The sequence below is a fragment of the Gouania willdenowi genome, chromosome 17 (assembly GCF_900634775.1).
Source record: "Gouania willdenowi chromosome 17, fGouWil2.1, whole genome shotgun sequence".
Classification (NCBI taxonomy): domain Eukaryota; kingdom Metazoa; phylum Chordata; class Actinopteri; order Blenniiformes; family Gobiesocidae; genus Gouania; species Gouania willdenowi.
The window spans coordinates 14823462-14844856 of NC_041060.1; the positions used below are offsets into that span (position 1 = coordinate 14823462).

A 21395-nucleotide genomic window follows, 5' to 3' on the forward strand; every position below is an offset into this window, starting at 1 on the left:
AAATTTCCTCAAATGATTCTACTAAATTAAATAACATTTCCATAATATTAAGTAAATGTAAGTTAATTTAAATTTAAGGTCAATATATGCTTGGATATTATCTGTCTCATATACTTCATATATAATTGATACCTGGAAGTGCAAAACTAGGACACAATAATGTTAAAATTGCTCTTTTTTCTGCTGAAATCTGTGGCCCACTTGAGGCCCACTGTCTATATGTGGCCCCTGAACTAAAATGAGTTTGACACCCCTGCATTAGATAGTATGCAAAGATTGAGTATGCAAGAAATATCTGGATGTATACTATATTGGGGTATTTTTAAAGTATGCACAGTGGGCACACTAGTCATACTACACCACCCCATGACGCATTGCAAGCGGAACGTAAAATCATCCTGGGACCAGCTTCAAGCTAAAAGTCAAACATCCTATTTTCAAAACAAAAGCATCTCTTCTTGTCTTCCATTAGTTTTTAACCATTTTGTAAATAGGGCTCTTGTTTTGAAGTTAACCTGTTTAAGTTTTGTCAGTAGCACAATAGAGGGTCTCTGAAAATCTCTGAAACGTCCGCATGAAATGTGTTTCCACGAGTTTTATGGATTAAATAACCACATGTTGATATTCTACTTGGTCATGTTTTCAGAACTTTCAAAAGTGGAGAATCAACAGAAATATTTAGCCTCAGTGTGCTTCAGGTTTTTGTCGTTGTCGGTTCGGAATGCATCTTGGGAAACTTCGAAGTACACTTTAGTGGGAACGGTCATCATATTAATCATACTAATGGTACAGAGTGTGCCACAGCCAAATACTTGAAATTAGCTTTTTAAACCAATGAAGTTTTTTTTAATTTAAACACCTGGTTTTATTGAACCAGTTAGTCAGCTGGTCCTATGAGAGGTTTGGAATTGTTTTGATGCTCTGCGTTTCTTTCTTCACCTTGAAAATTACGATTAATCCAAAAGATTTTTTTAGTTTGTAAAATAGTACAGTACACCATGTGTTTTCAGGAATAGTGACTTCATCTTTCAAAAACTCAATAATGAAAAAAGAGTGTAAAGGTCTGGGAGGATTTGTATTCAGAGAACTTGGCTCGTTTTCTTTCACTGGAACAACTTTTCCTCAATTGTGAAACACAGACAGCCAGCTTCGCTTAAAGCTCTTTTGTCACAATAAGTATGAACATGTACATGTAATGAATAACTTCTACATATTTTACAAACATGCACTCACTGCAGCCTGATCCAACCTCAAAGAGTAACCTCTCTTTTTTTAAAAAAAAATGTCTTTAATACTTCCACAAGTTTACTGTGAACTTTGAATCCCCTAAAGATTATGCACAAATAACTGAACTTACCTTTTCTTCCTCTTCCTCTCTTGAAGTTTGCAGATGAAAGGTAATTAAATATACTCTGTTGTTGTAATAACTTGACTTTTATTTCTCTTTGTGCTTCTCTAAATGTGCACTAGTATTTGTAAGCATGTGGTTTCTTTTACAAAAGAAGATTCACGCTAAGGCCTTTATTACCTACAATATCTGTAGTTCACACCTTTAATTTTATTATAAAATTGAGGACTACACCTTCGTTAAGTAATTAAAAGCCAAAATAAATCCTAAAATATTGAGATAATCTGTACTTGAAACAGCAGTGTTCCATTTTATCCCCTGTTCTGTTTGTTTTACTGTTACATCCTGTTTTTTTAAACTTCTTCTCCTCCTTTGTCGTCGTTTTGGTCACAGAAGCCATACGCCTGTCAGATCCCAGGATGCACCAAACGCTACACAGACCCCAGCTCGTTACGAAAACACGTCAAAGCACATTCAGCTAAAGGGCTTCAGGAGCGGGAATTCAAGGTACTGATGTTTTAAACTTGGATCGCGTTTGAATGAGCAGCGGCCTTTGAGTGTGGAAGGTGAAGAGTGCATGGTACTGCTCGTCTGCAAGCTCGTATATGAACATGTTTTCATTAAAATGGTAAAACTATGCATTAAGCAGATGACACTCAAGTCAATTCAGTTTAGGCAAATAAAGGTTTTGCTTTAAACAGCGATGGAAACATTGCATGTGAATGGTGTCGTGGGGGAAGTCTCAGGATGTTGGGATACCAATTATGAGGCCGTTTTTTTATTTTATAGTGTAAAGCTGACGTGCAGTTTATGCCCTCAGTTGTGCTGAGTGCTCTGGTGTTGTACCTGGTATTTTAATCACCTAAGGAAAGCCGGTGATTAAATGGCTTTCCTTAGGAGGTACGTGTATTCTTAGGGGTACGCAATGGTGCTACATGGGTACTTGAGAGAAAGAGAGAGCTGGAAATTAACAAATTAAAGGATTCAAAATATGGGTTTTATAATGTTTGTGTTTAGTTTAAAACGTGTTATCACTCATTCATTCCATCACTATGCTTAATAGTTGTTTTTTTTTTTTTTTTATAATATTCTGAGCAAAATGTTGTAGTTGGACAAAGGGGGTACTTTGATTCCGAAATAAGAGAAAGGGGTTACTTGAACCAAAAAGTGTTTGAGAACCACAGCTTTAGTGCATCCAATTCAGCCCCAATAGAATGTAAAAATTACAGGTAAAACATAATTCATTGTGTAAATTACCAAATAATTCAGTTGTGGATATCTAGTTCCTCCAACATAAGGTCAATGGAACTCCCCATGCTTATATCTCATGATGTCAGTCATTTGTAATCTGAAATTGTTAGAAGAATTATTAACGTTCTTCAAAGTCCATCAATTTTCCTGTAACTATTCCACAATTTTCACCCAAACTAACTCACTCACAAAATCAACGAAATTTAAACTGAAGATCTTTCTCACTTATTGCTTCGATATTGTCGGTGCCTTACACACTGTATGTATCATTAATATGTGGAAGTGGAAACTAGGGCACGGTAATGTTGAAATTGCTTGTTTTGCTACCTAAAATGGGGAGTGGTGGCCGTGTGGTTGAGGACAGCGGGCTTGTAATCGGCGAGTCGCCGGTTTGAGTCTCACCCGTGCCAACACTGTGGGATATTGAGCAAGTCCTTTAACCCCAACTGCTCCCCGCTGCTCCTCAGAGATGGGTTAAATGCAGTAGAACAAATTTTGTATATGTGTAAAAAACATATATGACAATAAATAAAGGCAAAAGCCCTGATTCTTCCTCTTCTAAAGTCTCTGGCCCACTTTGAATCAAACTGCTCCGTGTTTCATCCCTGATCTAAAATGAGTTAGACACCCCTAACTTAAGAGCTTGTGGAACCAGATCTAAGCTCCACAGAATACAGCAGCATGAAATATGATGGAGTTTTTAATGTCCTTTTGGACACGAGGCTGTGTCTCAATGTTATTGCCCAAAGCCTAACCTTTTATAATAAGCTGTATTGCATTTGTATATGGTAGAAGTGTTTTTAGCTTTGTATTAAATAAAGATAAATGTCATATAAATTGTAGAGTTTTTTTTTTTTTTTTTACAAAGAATTATACAATGGGAATGGGTGGATGGGATTTCCATCTATTTCTGTTCTGTTATTCTCATTTTTAACAAGAGAAGTGAGTTTAAAGAGGATAAAAGTTAAATAGCTCTGTTTAGGTTGATATAGGTTTTTTTTCTCCACAGTTTTTACAAATGTGGCCTAAAATCTTTGAAATGCCCTTATTAGAAGATCTATGCCTCACAAAACACATTATTTGAAACCATATTCATTTTATGACCTTTTGAAAATGGGACCACTTTACAGGCAAATGGGGTTGTGTGACGTCATAAATCATGAGATTTCAAGAGGGCGGAACATGTTTTAAAATGGTGAAATAGTCCCATTTTACGTAAATAAAAACCAATACGGTGCAAAATTATGCGTTTTCTTAGGCATAGATCTTCTAATAAATACATTTCAAAGATTTTAGGCCACATTTGTAAAAAGTGGAGAATCCTTTTAAGAATTTTAGACAATTTTGCGGAAAAAATGTCAGAGGTCAGTGCACCATTTTTCCTAGATGCTTCATTTCTACCCGAAGAATATTAAAAAAAAAAAAGGTAAAAAAGAACTAGCCATTACTAGTTTGTCCTCTTTTAACCTGCCCACAAGCATGCATTAGTTTGTATGAGAGAGTCTGCATGTGGGCATGTGTGTGTATGGTCTAACCCAACTCACATTCTCCAATAGTGGGTGAACAATCCGACACTTATTGAATTCTGCAATATAGGAATAGCTGACATCAAAGGATGAATGAAAAAGCCAGGTTATGTCGGGTCATTTGGTTCTTTAAGTAGCTTCTATGGCGAACAGAGTTCCTCAGAGGTTGGTATTTTAAGGGTCTTGTTTCTGAGAGATGATTGAGAGCAGCAGTGGGAGGAGTGAGAGCTGTTTATGATTCAGTAGAATGAAATACAATAACAAAAAAGAATTACACACACTCCCTGGAAGTCAGAATAGGGAGCCTATTGTTCTGCCTTATCTGGGTCTTGTTTATTTTCTATGGACCGTGAGTGACACTGAGGCTTTGTGTGTATTCCCATGCCTTGTGTGGTTTAAACAGAACCACGTGTGCTTGTAAGTTGTGACATGGCCTGACACGCCCCCGTGCTGCAGTAAATCCTGACGGGGGGTTCAAAAAAATTACACTGACATATAAGGTAACACATTTTTATGTGCTGATGTGTCACGGCTATTAAAGTCTCTTTCTTCATGAACATTGTTTTGATGTAACATTTCTCAATGATTATTCATACTTTTTTGTGGTTCCTATGTGTCCTTCACAAGCTCTCTGAGTCCCGAAGCTGTGGATAAATGGTTTTGGAAAGTCCTGGGAGACGCTCTGTTAACGCTGGATAATAAACCAAATTGTCTTGCCTTAATGTCGTAACAACATTCGGGAAAAGATCTTATTTCTTTTTCGTACTTTGAGGAGCTGACTCAAAGGAGAAACAGGAACCAGGCATCTGGTACGAGCGTCAACTGCTGAGGTAAAATGAATAAGAAAAAAAAGAACACTCGGCGTGTTTGCAATTGATCTATTACATGTAATCAAAAGAGAGGTCAATCCCATCAAAGTGCAAGCTCTGTTGGAGTTGTATTTCCTAACATAAAAACACAGTTAAAGACGCCCAAACTGCAGCTTTAATTACTCTCATTCACACTGGGATGCCACCATTCACTCGCCACTAACCAGCTCTTAACATTTCTAAGCTTTCTAGACATAAAACACTGTACAGCGTCCTGCCAAACATTTATTTTTAAAGATTTCTTGCCATCAAATGTCATCCTAACTTTGCCTTCACTCTCATGATGGAATACCTGGGCAGCACGTGCTTAATGAAGTGTGGCTCAATAGAAAATATGTATTGGTTTTGCAGTCATTTCGTCTGCCAATTCTGTTGTGTTGTTTCATCAATCGCCTCACACATCCGGATTAAATAAGGATTTGGCGTTTCATTGCGATTTTTAGAAAAAAATGGGAGTGCCCATACATTTGGACCAACTGTATCATTAATAACGGGGTAAAAATGTCTTCCAAGGCTTTAAAGTGTGAACAGTCATGGTACAATGACCAGGATCACTGATCCTGATAACTGCCAATATCTGGCAAAGAGGATATTTAGTGCTTGGGGGAGGTTTAAGCTCTGTGTGCTCTTCTTTTGTATACTTTCTCTCACTTTGTGTTTTTGTTGTAGTTTTGTATATTTTTTGTTATTTTGAGTTATTTCAGTAATCGTTGCGTATTTTTCTATATTTTTGTATGTTTTTTTAGTCTTTTTGTGAATTTTTATTGTTGTTTTGAATATTTTTCTGATATTTTTATAGTCATTTTGTGTGATACTGCTCTTCTTTTTTCTATTTTTTATCTAATATTGTATGTTTTTGGAATAATTTAACGTCCTCTGAAAATGTATTTGCCCCCCCCTTCCTTATTCCTGATTATTTTGCATATTTATCAAACCAATTTTAATATCTCACAAAGACAGCCCAATTAAATATAATATGCAGTTTCTAAATGATGATTTTATTTATTAAGGGGGGAAAATCCAAACCTATCTAGCCTGATGTAAAAAAAAAAAAAAAAAAAGTAATTGCCCCCTTGAACCTAATAGCTGGTGGTGTCCATCTTTGCAGCAATAATTGAAATCAAACGTTTGCAGTAAGTGATGACAAGTCTTTTGCATCGCTGTGAAGGAATTTTTCCCCACTCTTCTTTGCAGAATAGGTTTAACTCATTCATATATGAGGGTTTTTAAGCATGAACTGCCTGCTTATGGTCACATTACAGCATCTCCATCATATAGAAGTCCAGACTTCTGCCAAAAACTCCATTTGGTTTTATTTCAGCCATTCAGAGGTGGATTTTCTGGTATGTTTTGGTCCTTTATCATGTTGCACAACCCAAGAGCGCTTGAGCTTTAAATGAAAAACTGATTATTGGACATTCACCTTGGGGATCTTTTAGTAGATGGCACATTTTTTTTTTAATCAAACACATCAGTTAATAACACTGCCACTACCATGCTTGACCGTTTTCTCAAAAGCTGTTATTTTTACACCAGATGTAACGAGTCGCACAACTTCCAGGAGGAAAAAACCTCATCATTCCACTGAATATTTCTCCAAAAGTCTTGGGGATCATGAATATATTTCTTGGCTAATGTGAGATGAGCCTTTGTTCTTTTTTTATCAGCAGTGGTTTTCACCTTGAAATTCTACCGAGGATGCCATATTTTCCCAGTGTCTTTCTTATGGTTGAGTCATAACATTGACCTAAACTGAGGCCAGTGAGACCTGCAGTGCTTTGGATGTTTTTCTGGGATCATTTGTGACCTCCTGGATAAGTTGTCATTGCACTCTTGGCGTAATGTTGGTTGGTCGACCACTCCTGGGAAGGTTCATCACTGCACTGCTCCCAGTTTTCTCCATTTGTGGATAATGGCTCTAAACATGATTCGCTGTCCTCCCAAAGCCTTGGAAATGGCTTTGTAATCATTTTAATCACTTTGTTTCTCGTCTGTTCTTAAACTTTTTTGAGTCATGTTTCATTTTTAGATCTTTGTAGCCTACTTCAATTTGTCTGACAGGTTTTATTTAAGTGATTTTTTGATTCAACCATCATAGACGTAATAAAACCTGGGTGTAGCCAGTGAAACTGTACTCAGATTTCCGAAGACGCAGTTAAGTCATAGTTTAACAATAGGGGACAATTATTTTTTACCCCCCCCAATAAATCAAATCATAATTTAGAAACTATATTTTGATATGACGACTTGGGTTGGCTTTGCAAAAACTTTTTCCCGGCACCGTATGGGTATTTCGGTTATCATGTTGTATAGTGTTCTATTATTTCGGTGAGTTTTTCTAGTTGTTTTTAGAGTGATTTTGTTCATTTTTTGCTGTTTTGTGGTTTTGTGTCATTTTCTACACGTCCATGTCTGATTTAAATTAACAGTGTGAGCTGCATCTTTCTTTATTTACTGATTTGGCAGAAAAAAAGGCTCAGGCACCACTTTTCATAGGGTCACACTGCCCTACAAGTTGAGATAACTATTAGGTAGGAATGCCAAAATAATAATAATGTGCCTATTTTCCTCACAATTGCTGCTGAAAGTTTAAACACTAGCTGGAGAACCGTCAGAACAAGCCGTACTAAGAGGGAACAAGTGTCATTGAATCATGATTATCAGCATTATTTATGCTTTTCAACATCAGTAAAGGTCAATGTTCTCTCTGTTTATTACGCTGTGCTGCAGTCATGCACAAGTCTATTCAATTACTTTGGTTGCATTAGAGCAATGTTGGAAATTATAATAGTATGATATTAATGAAAACTATTTAATTTTTTTATGGGTTTGCAGTAATGTGTCCAGGGAAATAGTTTATTGACTATCGCTGTGTCTGTTTATGCAGAGTAAATGTCACAAAACCAATGGAATCGCTGATCTGTTCAGTCCAATAAAAAAAGTATCTCTATTTTGTCTTGTTGTAGGTCCAGGACAGTTTATTGCTAGATTCTCACATTTTGAGGGATTGTTTGTCAAAGCAGCATCTCCACTGCTCATCTTCCCATCAAGAAACCAACACACCTTTACAGGCTTTGGATGACCTGACAGGTAAGTGCAGCTGCTACAGAAGTCAGAGCCAGGAAATGAGCATCGTCAAACCTGTTAGAGACTGATATGTAAAAAAAAACAACCTGAAATGTAATCAAACCCTAAATGTAATAACTGGTCAATAATATAGCAAAATAGCTGAGCTCAAAATGTAATAAAAAATGTAAAAAAAAAAAAAATTACAACTGGTCAATAATAAATAAATAAACATTTTGCATTTTTAATGCATATAAACATATATATATATATATATATACACACACATATTTACACAAACATCTTTGTTTGCTATTCAATTGAATTCAACTTTATTTATATAGCGCAAAATACAACAAAGTCATCTCAAAGCACTGAACAAAATATAATAAGTCCAGAGTAAGAAAGAAAGAACCCAACAAGATCCACATGAATAAGCATTTAGCGACAGGAAGAAATCTCCAGCGGAACCAGGTTCAGAGGTGGCAGCCATCAGCTTTTACTGGTTGGGTTTAGTGGACAGAAGGGCGAACAGAATAGGATAGAAGGATAGTCCATCTGGGTGTCCCAGACTAGTTGAGGCGTTGCTACTCTCTACATTGAAGCAATAAGCCCTTTAATCCATTAATCACTCTATGATGTAATACATTTATTACACTATTGGGGAAAAATGTTTTGCCTGCCCCAAAATGTAATGAAGAAAAACATTTTGCCGTTTTGGGTTCAACTATTTTGTTACATTATTGACCAGTCATTAAATTTTGGGTTTTATTAATTTTTGTTAATAACATTTTGGATCTTGTTACATTTCGGGTCGTTCTTACATGTCGGGCAACTTTACCTCCAGTACATCCTGTAATATACTGGAAACAAAATTCATACCATGAAGATTTTAGTGAATAGTTTCAAACATATAACTAATTGAGGTTGACACTGATATGTCTGTGTTTAATTCTGAAATTAAGCCTGGAGAAACTTCTTTTTACTAGAGGGCTGAATTATACTATATTATATCATATTGAACTAGAGGCTTGGAAAGCGCTGCTGACGGCACACAGGTACATGTGGTACAGCTTTGAATGAGTCACCCCCCTGTAGTTCTACATCAAAACATTTGATCACGAAGCTGAACCTTGCAACATCTTGGTTTTATTTTTTTACTTTTTAAAACAAAAACAAACGGAAAGACATCAGCAGCCAAAAGTTGCTTCTGTTTCTGCTAGTGTTTGACCGCGTTCCTTCCCAAAATCATCAGATTTGTTTTTGCTGAACACAAAAGTCACTTTTAGCTGCAGGCTTTTCCCAGGAAAGAGGAATGGTTTAAATAAGTGAGGTTCAATAGTTTTTGTAATAATAGGGAGGGACTACAAACAAAGCATCATTGGCTGGTAAAGGACCAACTACGGATTGGAGTGTGCAGAGCAGTTTGTCCACTTTTTAGTAGGAAAACCATTAACCGTGTGGGCGTGTCATTTATTAATGCACTCCTTTCTTCCAAATTACAATAAAAACATAAATAAACAACACAACTTCATTTTACAGCTCCAAAAAACAGACAGAAGAAGTGGTGAAAAGGGTCATAAGTGTCAATATTGGCTTAAAAGTGGCAGAAATGGGGTGGGGGGTGGGTGGGGGGGGGTGATGTAATTTAAATAGTAATAAACAGGAAAATAATGGGCATGATAAATCGTGAATGTGGTTAAACTGGCAGAAAATAAGCATGAAATAAAGTGACAGTAATGGGTCAACATGTGTGAGATTAGGTGATAAAAGTGGAGGAAATGGTTTATAGGTACCAAAAATGTCTTCAAAGTGGGAAAAAAAAAATTTGTAGAAAAGGCATTGAAATTTGATGGAGAAGTGGTAGAAATGAGAGTAATGTAGCAAAAATGTATTAAAAGGGGCAAAAATATTGCAAGAAAACAGGTTAAAATATGGCAAGTTTGGTGTAGTTGCAGAAAAAAGACAAAAATAGGCAAAAAAATGGGCTTGATTTGTTCAAAAAATGTTCTTAGTTTCTTAAAGGCATCTGGCGACCCCCTGGCTACCAGTGTCTCTCGACCCCAAGATTGGGAACCCCCGTTCTCGGATTTTTAGTGTTTCTGTCCAGGAGGAGATATATACAGTATATATTGGGGTGGTTTCTGTGGAATTTACTTTACATTCTTTAAAGAAGTTGAATTATTCTGCTCTCCTCAAATCTCTTTTTAAAAAGAAACACAGATGTTGAAAGAAAAAAAAAAAACAACTGCATTCTTGATTTCCTTAAAGTGAAAATCAGCGGTCACTGTGCTCTTTATGTCAGGGAAACATTTAGGACTTGAACAACTCTACCAGGAATCACTTGCTTTTTCAGCGCAAACTATTGTGTAGACTCAAAGGGGAAAAATCATAATATGCCAGAATCTGGTGGAATCAATGGTCACTCTAACCTTACATAATTCTGTGATTTTAATGCTTTTGAAAACGTTTGTTTTGTTGTCACATTTGGCAGACATATTCCATGAATGATGTGTTTAGGTTTTAGTGGCCAAATGTGAACTTAATATAATCGTAACTTTGTCATTATGGTTCATTATGATTTTAAAAGTTCCGACGAGTCTGCTTTAAATCACATTTGAAATGGTCTTTTCCTTTTTACGTGCACACTGGACCATGGTTGGCAGAGATATATCTCTGTAAAACACAACTTTCACTTTGGTTTCTTCATCACTATTCCAAGCCAAACCGCTAACAAGTTTAAAATCCCTCTTTTCGAAACTCTACTGAAAACATTATGTAGAGGGAAAAAATCTTTAATTGTGACAGTGGTTTTTCTTCAGGTGTGTATTCAAACAACAACAACAACAACAAGGCAAATACAGAAGTCCTGCCTTCGTCATCCGACACCTGCTCCAGATATGCAAGCTTGGAGGAAAACTTTGATGGCAACAGCAATGTATCTCCGTTAAGAAGCCCAGGGAGCATGAGAGAGGGGTGAGTACCAACATCAAAACATCCACAGTGGGTTTAGTATGAAGGATGATTGGTGCCTTGCTCATGGATAATACTGGCTGAGAAAGATAATATATTCTTTCAAGATGAAACTATTCATGTGCGAATATTTAAAAAAAAAAAAAAATGTTTTTTGTAACTAGGGATGTAACGATTCACTCAACTCCCGATACAATTCAATTTACGATACTGGGTTCACGATACGATTCTCTCATGATTTATTTTACAAAATGGGACTGTAGACAAATGATGACTGAAAAATATTCCTCTATTTTTTTCGGGAAAAAACTAGGAAATACTGTATTAATTTAGTTTTATTTTTCATTGTCAAAAGAATCCCTTGATAAACTATTCAAAACAATGCAATTTAACTAAAAAATAAATCTAGGAATAATAATAATAATAATAATAATAAATAAAGGAATAATACAAATGAAGAAGAAGCCTATTAATTTAAATTCTGGTTATATAGTAAACAATGCAGAACTGCATAATAGTTATTTTTCTTTTTAAACGGAAAATGTATTTTGTGCCTTAGCAATTGGACTTTAAAAAAAAATCCAGTCATTTCACTGTAATTACGTCAGATATTTGTTGTTTGGACCAGCAGAGGGCGCTGGTAACCCAGTGGTTGGTTGGCATGCAGCTATTCTAGCAGTGAGAGATGCTAGCAGACAGAGCTAATAGAAAAACGTGACTTTTACAGATATTCACGTAATATTACAAATATTCTTTCGGTGATAAAGGGGTAAGGAATCATTTATGAACATGTTTAAGAGTAGAAGGCGGCCAGAAAGAGAGTAGTAGCAGATTCCGCCCGCTGCCTACACTTCTGGACAAGAGAAGGATAAATAGATATAGTGCCCTCTGCTGTTTAAAAAAAAAAAAAAAAGTACTGCGATTCAATTTTCAGAGCATTGATATGAACCGTGATACCTATGAATCGATTTTTTAACTGCCTTACGATTAATCGTTACATCCCTATTGGTAACATCTAAATCAGTGTTCATTTTGTTGACTAAAAGTTTTTATCATAGTTTTCGTGGAGTATATTTTTAAGCTGCAATAACGAGACTATGACTATTTATTTAAATTTTTAAAACGTGTACGAAAACAATATCAAAATATATTAACATTTTTGTTAGCTAATAAAAACTAAACTTTAATGTTCACATGGGATAAAATCCAATCAGAACTAAGTTTATTTTTTAGGAAGGTATCCAATCAAAACGACTTTTTTTGTGTAAATGATCCAGTAGGAAGTAAGCTGATTGTGTTTGTGGACGTAAGACGGCTCATGTGGCCCAATGCAAATCTGTGTTTATTTCTTATCAACATTAATATCATCCCATATCAGGTTGATCAATGGTAATTGAACCTTTAAATGTTTATACTTTATATTTTAAAATCTTGATGTCATGTAGTTGACCAAAAGTAGAATATAACTGAAATAGTCCTGATTATTAGAGTTTGATTAAAACTAAGCTGCACTTTAGTCAGAAGACTATGACTGTGTTTGAAATCACTAAAACAGAATCACAATTTTCTATCAAATTGAACACTGGTCTGAATAAACAATAAATGTAAAAAAAAAAGAAAAAAGAATAGCTTACAAATTGACCTACTGGTGGAGAGAAATAACATAGCGCCCTATGATCTTTACTTCTTAGTAAGTATTTGAATCTCGTTGTGTTTCCAAAGGCATTCAAAATTCAAATGTATAAATTGAGGACATGTTTTCCCACTTATCCTTCGCGGTGTCTGGCGAACTTTGGAGATATTTATTGTTGCCAGCACAGTACAATGGAGCAGTTTCTATTCACAGCTATTTTCTACTGACCACAGTTTTTGACTTATCTTGTTCATATACATACACACATAGTCTCAAATATGGATATACAGTTAAATATGATCAATTGGTTCCCTTTCTGCTGTTTCAAAAATAATTTCTATTACATCAAAATGTTTTCAAACAAAATAATTGATCTCAACCCCCAATTTGTACACATCTCCAAAACCATCCGTTAATGTCGCTGAAGATATCACCACAGTCACTTTGCTCGAGTCTCTCTTTGGTCTGGAAAGCTCGTACCAAGAATCAGGCAGAGTAATGTCAGCCTACGCATTCTTGAATAAACCAGAGGCATTATCGCCAGGGATGAAGCTAAAGCGTTGCGGTCCCTCTGATTGGGTAGTTGGAGGCCGCAGAACTTATGTGTTCTGTAAACTGAGACAAAATTTTTGTCTAGCCTTGTGTAAAAGTAGCAGTGGGACTAAAGAAAGACAGCTGAAAGCCTCCAGTGCTGCAGTTTGTGGACATAATGGGTTCAAATTATTGGTCATTGAGGATGTGCATGTGAAATGGTCTTTTAATGGCACCAAAGGAACAACAAGAGCAGTCTGTCCAATAAAAGTTGTGGTTATAATAAAAGAAAGTCTCTCAGGGAATAGTTTCTTTTTACACTTTTTTTTAACGTATTTGTGGTTTTTGCTAAGGTGTTAAATTAGTTTCCCCTGAATACAAAGTTTTATAGCATTAAAATAAATTAAAAAGTATTAAATTAAATGAAACCAATCTAATATGCTGCTAATGTGAAGCCAAAATACCTCATAACACAGTACTGGTGCTATAATATGCACCACAAAGATGCAATTTTGGAATTGAGATCCAATCCCCTGCCTCACCTTCATTACAAACCAAAACCACAAACAATGTTTGCTTGAAAAATAGTGAGTATCTTGCTACGAGTACCACTTCTAAAACACTTCTCCACATTATCTTAAATTACTATACATGCATACACCTTAGGTCTTGGAGCGTCCACCGCCTGTAGCATTTTTCCAACAATTTGCTCAAATTACTCACTACATTAGAGTAACCACTAAACAAAGCCATACTTGAGTAAATCAAGTGTTTGGGTGTCTGCTTCGAGAGCGCATAACTGAAAACGCCTTTAATGTGCGTCTCAGCCAACGGTCTCATGAAGCTATGCACAATCTGCCCATTGATGTGTGTTTTTTTAGCAGCTGAAGATGTCATTGAATCCCAGCGGTGCCCACAGCTCTCAGCACTCTGCCAATGCCTACCAGGCAAGCACTTGTTTTTCCCTCCACAATGACCTAGTGAGACCTTAAACACGTGGAGGTAAATTATCTTTGCTCCACGGTACAGCCGGCATCGAGGTCTGACTTCATGGTCAGACGAGTGTTCACTCTGGCTGGAAAAAGCCTATGAAACTTCTTCTTATATACCTTTGGGATTCAGAAACCTGCACACAGGCTTGTCCATCAGGGAGCATTGGGGATATAAAATATTTATACATTTACACTTTTTCTTTGTACTTCTAGTAAAAGCAAAATGAAATTGTCACTCATTTCTTTCTGTTTTTAGTAGCATTTAATCTTGTCATTTTAAATCTCCATTTTTGGTTTACACCATCACCTGAAAAGCACTAAAAACTGAAAAGATACCAGTTTAATGAGCACGACTTTGCACAGCAGCAGTGTTACAAATGTCAGCTACATGTTTTAAGTGACAATAACCAGACTATGGGTCATTAAAAAATAGATGTGAAGAAAAACTATATCGAAAGATTTTTGTTAACTAATAAAAAACAAACTATAATGTTCACATGGGACAGAAAGCAATCAGAACTAAGTTATTTTTTCTTTTTTTGGATGATATATTAATAAAAAACTACAGTAACACTTTACTTGAAGTTTTATACATAAAGGCTGACATTACACTGTCATTATTATGATATGACACTTGTCATTAGCATGAATAAGGTGTCTTGAAGGTTGTCATTAAGTGTCTCGCTAAAATATGACACCTTTGGAGCTATTTTGGCTTTTTCTGGGTTAGGCGGAGGGGTTAGGTTGGGTTAGGGTTAAGGTTAGGGGTTAGGGTACCAAAGGATTGGGGTAATGAACGACACCTTTCATGACACCTTATTCATGATAATGGCAGGTGTCATATCATAATAATGACAGCGTAATGTCAGCCCTATGTATAAAATGTCAATTAAAGCGTTACCGATTCAAGTTTTGTTGCGTGGAAGGCGGGACAAGCTGGTAAGTGAGCCAAGGAAGTAAGCTGATAGTGTTTGCAGTAGGGCTGAACGATTAATTGCATTTGCGATATTATCACAAAATCATAAAACGCTATTTTCTAATCGCAAAGGCTGCAAATTTTTTTTTTTCCCTTTTTTTTTTCTTGTCCTGTCTTGTACTGTCCTGTTAAGCTCAGAGAGTGTTTAAGAATTGCAGTCCACATGTCTACATGTTTCATGAAACGTGAAGTTAATTAGATATGTAGAGTAGTTAAAGCCACCAATTTGTTTACTTTTTTGTTGTAATCTCTGCTTCAAAATGTATGTTTTATATTTATTTTAAAGTTTAAATAAATCTGAAATTGTTTATTATGAAACAGATTGATTTATTGCTTGTTTTCGTTGAAAAATACATGACAAGAGGCCCTTGAAAAAATAATCGTATATTAAATCGCAATATTGAGGAAAAAAATTGCAATTAGATTATTTTCCAAAATCGTTCAGCCCTAGTTTGCAGACGTAAGACGGCTCATGTGGTGTTTTGCACAAATCAGTCTGTGTGTATTTACAAACATTAATACCATCTCATATCAGCTTGGTAAATGTTAATTGAATAAATAAAAATGATTTAGTCGACTAAAATCCTAATGTCATTTAGTTTGTTAAAACTAGACTATAACTGAAAAAGTCCTGATGACTATACATTTTGACTGAAACTATAAATAATAAAAAAAAAAAAAACTGAAACTAAATTTGCTGTTAAGATTATCCCTGACTGTTGGTTGTGCAATGTAGCAGCTGATCTGAAATCTTCCAATCTGCGTTCCTTTCATACCACATGTAAACTAAGAGAAGCATCTGGATGAAGATTTGCCGCGTTACAAGAGTGTAAGCCAGTGGTTCCCAACATTTTTCTTGTCATGACCCCATTTCTTATCACAAATTTCTGGTGACCCCCGAACCTTTATTTTCTTTAAAATTCCTTTTTGTTTGTTTGTTATACTGTGTTACAAATACAGAGTAGCCACTATCAGTGCACATTAGTGATAATATGAGCCAGCTTAGATATTTATATACTGCATTTTTTTCAACTAGATTTATATTTAAGAAAGATAAATTATAGAAATCCAATTGTCTGAAATTGCATGTGGTGTTTTAATTTGAAAAAAAAAAAAAAATTACTATTTAAGCTCATCAAGCTTTTTTCCTCTTCCTGCACTGTATATCTAATTCTGTGATCGTGTGTATTGTTTTTTAATTGTGCAAAATATTTTCATTACTAGACATTTCAGGCGACCCAATTTTAATTTTATTTCCAGGCGACTCCAAGGCTGAAAAGCCCTGATGTAAACCATAGAGCAAATGCCATTGTTCAGCCTTAAGGTCAGCCATGGTGCTCCAGGGGCCATCAAGAGGGGATACTGGTTCTTGCAGTCATTGCAGCTCATTCGTTTGAACAGTCACTCATTGTATCAAAGTCCACTTTGTGTACATAAACCTATACAAGCCATGGGAAGCCACAAACATCTGTAAGCTATATCAGTTTTGGTCTCAAAGTCGTGATTAATTTTCGCTTTTATTGTGTTTTTCAAGTGAAAGCAGAGGGCGCTGAATAAAATGTAATAGCATATGACATGGGAAACGGGTAATAAAGAGACCCGTGGATGATAAATGTGATGTAAGTAAAGATAACTCCAAACATTTTTACTTTTTAAAGATGCTTGTGTGCAAATATAGACGGCGTTTTGGCTGGTAACCATCCTGTATCACTGACAAGTCCCAGCTTGTTTATGACTCCCACTAAAACTCTTCCAGCGGAAACCAAGGCCATTTATCTCTCCGGGGAACAATATGCTGCAGTACATCATCCAGTGCAGATCTTGGGTTGAAATGCTGAGAGAGGATGGAGGGGGGAAGTCAAATAACATACTGGGGGCTTTCAGCTGCGTTTCTCCTCAGAGAGAGATTTGGTTGCCTTCCTCTCGCCGACTTGGCTCCACTGACTCAGTTGTTTCCATGTCGAGTCATATTGTTTGTGCACAGTCAGCACATTCCTGGTGCAGAGCATCAAAAAAATGACTCCAAATCAAACATGCTTACGTCGCCCCCTAAGGTGGAAACACCTGCTTATCCAAGTTTTTCATTGACATAATGAGATATCGAGTGTCATTATTTCACATTTATGTTTGTCTTTAAATTCAATATATTAACAGGAACCGAAGCATGTCATCGTTCGAGTTCCCTGAAGTCAGTCCAGTGAGTTTCTGCTCAGAAAGAGTGGATGTGTGTCTGCAGGGCTACCACAAAATGTACAACCAACAACAGCAAGTGTTCTCCCAGCAGCAAGGTACAGACAGCGTCCATCACCGACACCTGCGCCCAGTGTTGCTATGCGTCATTGTTTCCGCTGTGTTTATCCAAAGGCTGTCTGTATCCTGAGGGAAAGATGGTTGCATCACACGGCGATGGAGGCTTTGAGGAAACTGGTTACCTCACCAACCCCCCAACCTCTCACTCCACAGGTAAGTCTGTGTGAGGCACTCACAATGTTTATGGAATTACTCAAATCACTGGTTAAATCAGGGCTTCTCATCCTTGGGTTCAGGACCCCATTTGTGGTCGTGAGACACTGGGAGGGGGTTACCAGGTGCCTTCAAGAAACTAAGAATATTTTCTGAACAATTTCAGCCCCTTTTTGGCTTATTTTTACCCTTTTTCTGCAATACACTAAACTTGTCATATTTTAACCTATTTTCATCATCTTTTCTTGCCATATTTTTGCTCCTTTTAATTCATTTTACAGTATGCATGATGGGCACACTACTCATACTCAACCGCCCCATGATGCATTGCGAGCGGAAGATAAAATCATCCAGGGACCGGCTTCAAGCTAAAAGGCAAACATCCCATTTTCAAAATAAAAGCGTCTCTTCTTGTTTTCAGTTTACTTTTTAGGCTCTTGTTTTGAAGTTAACCTGAAGTTTAGTCAGTAGCACAATGGAGGGTCTCTGAAAACATGTAGATATTCTACATGGTCACTTTCTCACTTAAAATGTTTTCAGAACTTTCAAAGGTGGAGAATCAGATATTTAGCCTCTGTGTGCTTCAGGTTTTTGTCGTTATCGGTTCGAAATGCATCTTGGGAAACTTGGAAGTATACTTCAGTGGGAACAGTCAACATCCTAATCCTCCTAATTATACTAATAGTATATAGTAGACACTATATACTCAGTAACGTACTAGTGTGTAGTACGTTAGTATGCAATTTTGAACTCAGCAAATGTCTATTATTGGTTATAAAAGTTATTGTAATTCAGAAAAATACACAATCTGTATTTCAAACTACACAAAAAACAAATAAGTTAAGAAATTCTAAGTGTTGACCATGTATTTTTAACTAAATGCAATCTTCTTCTACAGTTGAAACCAACAACTTCTTATATCTTGATATGATGAATGTAACGATTCTGGTTTTCTCTTCTCAGGCTTTGACTTACTGCAGGACCTGCAGGACCAAGCCGGGGGCGGTTACTGCATGTCTCCCTGCCTGGATGACAGCTTCCTCTTCCAGGCTAACAGCGTAGAATGCTGCCTCAGCCAAATCTTCTCCATCTATCTGGACTCATGATGGAAACCCCAAAACCAAAAAGTCCTTTTTAAAATAATGGGTGGATTGATTGGCAGTGATTCGGCACAGCGGCACTATCCAGGCGGACTTTATCGCCAGTGGTTTAGTTTGTTGTTGGATGTGAAAAGAATAGTATTTGTAGGATACGAACTACAGTTTTTACATGTAAAAAAAAACTATGTATATAAGCAGCCTTTTGGAGAATTTAGGAGGTTTTTTTTAAGCCAGTTTTCGTACTTTTCCCAGTGTTTTTGCAAAGCAAACAAACACATCAAGAAAGATGGTGAGCTATTCACCTGATGGTTTACAGTAAGCTGATCTGCCAAAAATAGCCTTTAACAAAGTGCACTAATGCTACGGAGCATTGGAACTTATTTGTTGTTCATATTGAAGCTGCTGCAGTACCAAAGCGTTGTTGCCCTCTAGTGTCTGACTGCAACACAAAATACTATGAAATACATGCCGTGTGCCAGAGGGTGGAACCAACAACCTGCACTTGAATAATACAGTTACTCTTTAACACAGGTTCTCAACCTTGGGGTCAGGACCCCATTTGGAGTTGCAAGACACTCAGAGGGGATCCCCAGTTACCTTAAAAAAACCAAGTATATTTTTGGAACAATTTGAGCCCATTTTTGCTTATTTTTATATCAATACACCAAACTTGCCATATTTTAACCTTTTTTCATCACTTTTTCTTGCCATATTTTTGCTCCTTTCAATGCATGCAATTGCTACATTACTCCCATTTCTACCACTTCTTTCTCAAATTTCAATGCCTTTTCTACACGTTTTTTCCATTTTCAAGACATTTCCGGCTCTTATAAACCCTTTCCACCACTTTTCCCACCTAATATTGCATATGTTGACTTGTTATTGTCACTTTTAACCTCTTTTCATCATATTCCGTGCTTATTTTGGCCAATTTATCCACATTCACAATTTGTCATGCCCATTATTTGGCAGTTTATACTGTGTTCCTAATTGATATTGGCACATATCCTTTTTACCATTTTTTCCTGTTTGTTTTTGGCCACTCTAATTTGCAACTTTTAACCAATTTCTGTGGTTTTTAAAATCACATTTTACCACCTTTTCCACCATTTTTGTTCACTTTTAGCTCATTTTATTTCTGATTAAAACAAGGATTTGCATCTTTAAGATGACTCTATACTATGGCCCAAATAATAATAAACTTCCCAGATAGCAGTGGATGTTTTTCAGATAAATAAATAAATGTGGTTATCACAGATTCATATAATAATAGATCATAATTTTGCTGATTTTATGAACGGGCCCCAAAAATCTCCCCCTCTTTATTCCCCCTTATAGATGGCCCTGTCTCCACATTACTGTTCTTCAATGTTCATGTCTGTGTTCAACCACCTTTAGGTAAAGTGGGGGTCCTTGGTCTCTCGAACCTTTATTTTTGGGGTCACAGGATGAAGAAGTTGAGAACCACTGCCTTAATAGAAAGAAAACTGTTTATTCTCGCTTTGTTATGGTGTAGAATTGTGTTGCATTTACAAACACAGAGGTCATTGTTGTTTTGAACATGAGGGAGGTGTAGTGTACATCGTTTACAATCATATTGCTGCACACGTTTCTGAGATAAATGACTTAGTATTACTAGTGCATGGTACAATAGCAGCAGCACCACGTACTATAACCATGAAAAGGTTTACATTTATTTTGTTGCATTTTAAAAGATTTCTGGTCATCATTGAACATGTCTAGACTGTATAAGAATGTGGCTGTTTTGTTGACTAAATAAATATGTTTTAATGTTTCTTTTGTCCTCAGGAAGCCCTCATTTCTACTTAGTATCGACTATTTCAGCCGTCATAGACAGAACTTTTGGTGAATTTGTTGCTCATCAGTCAGTGATACAGACTTCCCATCAGTCCTGACAGCTACACACATGCAACTTTGTCATTAAAAAAGTGGGATAAAAACTCATGCAGGCTCTGGGTGAAAGATCTTAAATGAGTCTAAAAACCGGGGTAACCAAAATCACAAACTCATAAATTAATTGTGCCTTGGTACAGTCTAACTTCTGCAATTAGTTAGTAAATAGTGTGAATGTCCTTTTTTTGGGGTAGCTAAATGCAAGTGTCATCCTTACTGTATATTGCTGTTTTGTAATAAATATACAGTATATACACAATGCACAAGCATATATCAGTATTGGTTCATATCGGAAATATAGCATTGGACAACAAGCTAATATCAAACATCCCTAATATATATGTATCATTAAGATTCAAGTATTTATTTACCTGAAAGGCATTTTGTGTACAAGAGAATTGCCACTGTAAATTCACTGTGAAAATAAATTATGAATTCAATGATAAAAAAAAAAGGAAATTGTTCCGAGATGGACGCAAAATACAAATTAGGATAAAGCTTTGAGATATTGGATAAATAACATTATAGTCGTGGGAATTATAAACATGTTAGTATTGTTGTGCAAATACTGTAGGTGTGTGCAGTTGGTTTTTCTGGCAGTGCAACATGCTCGTATCTTTATTTATCACAGAAGGGCCATCATTCCCATGTTATATTGATCTGGATATGCAGACCTTAAAATGTTATTATTTAAAGCAGTGTTTCTCAAAGTGTGTGGAGGTGGGGAGTAAAGAAATGACAGGTGGGCCGCGA

General features: G+C 36.3%; 1 protein-coding gene across 1 annotated transcript in view; it reads left to right on the forward strand.

The window, feature by feature from the left end:
- glis1a (GLIS family zinc finger 1a) overlaps nucleotides 1-19436 on the forward strand; it is a 39322-nt gene extending 19886 nt beyond the window's left edge. Inside the window, exons 4-9 of the mRNA XM_028472851.1 lie at nucleotides 1742-1855; nucleotides 7961-8084; nucleotides 10883-11036; nucleotides 17320-17453; nucleotides 17530-17628; nucleotides 18592-19436. Coding sequence (XP_028328652.1) covers nucleotides 1742-1855; nucleotides 7961-8084; nucleotides 10883-11036; nucleotides 17320-17453; nucleotides 17530-17628; nucleotides 18592-18734 — 768 coding nt within the window. The 3' untranslated portion in view covers nucleotides 18735-19436. The remainder of the gene's footprint in view (nucleotides 1-1741; nucleotides 1856-7960; nucleotides 8085-10882; nucleotides 11037-17319; nucleotides 17454-17529; nucleotides 17629-18591) is intronic.
- The last annotated feature ends 1959 nt before the right edge of the window (nucleotides 19437-21395 follow it).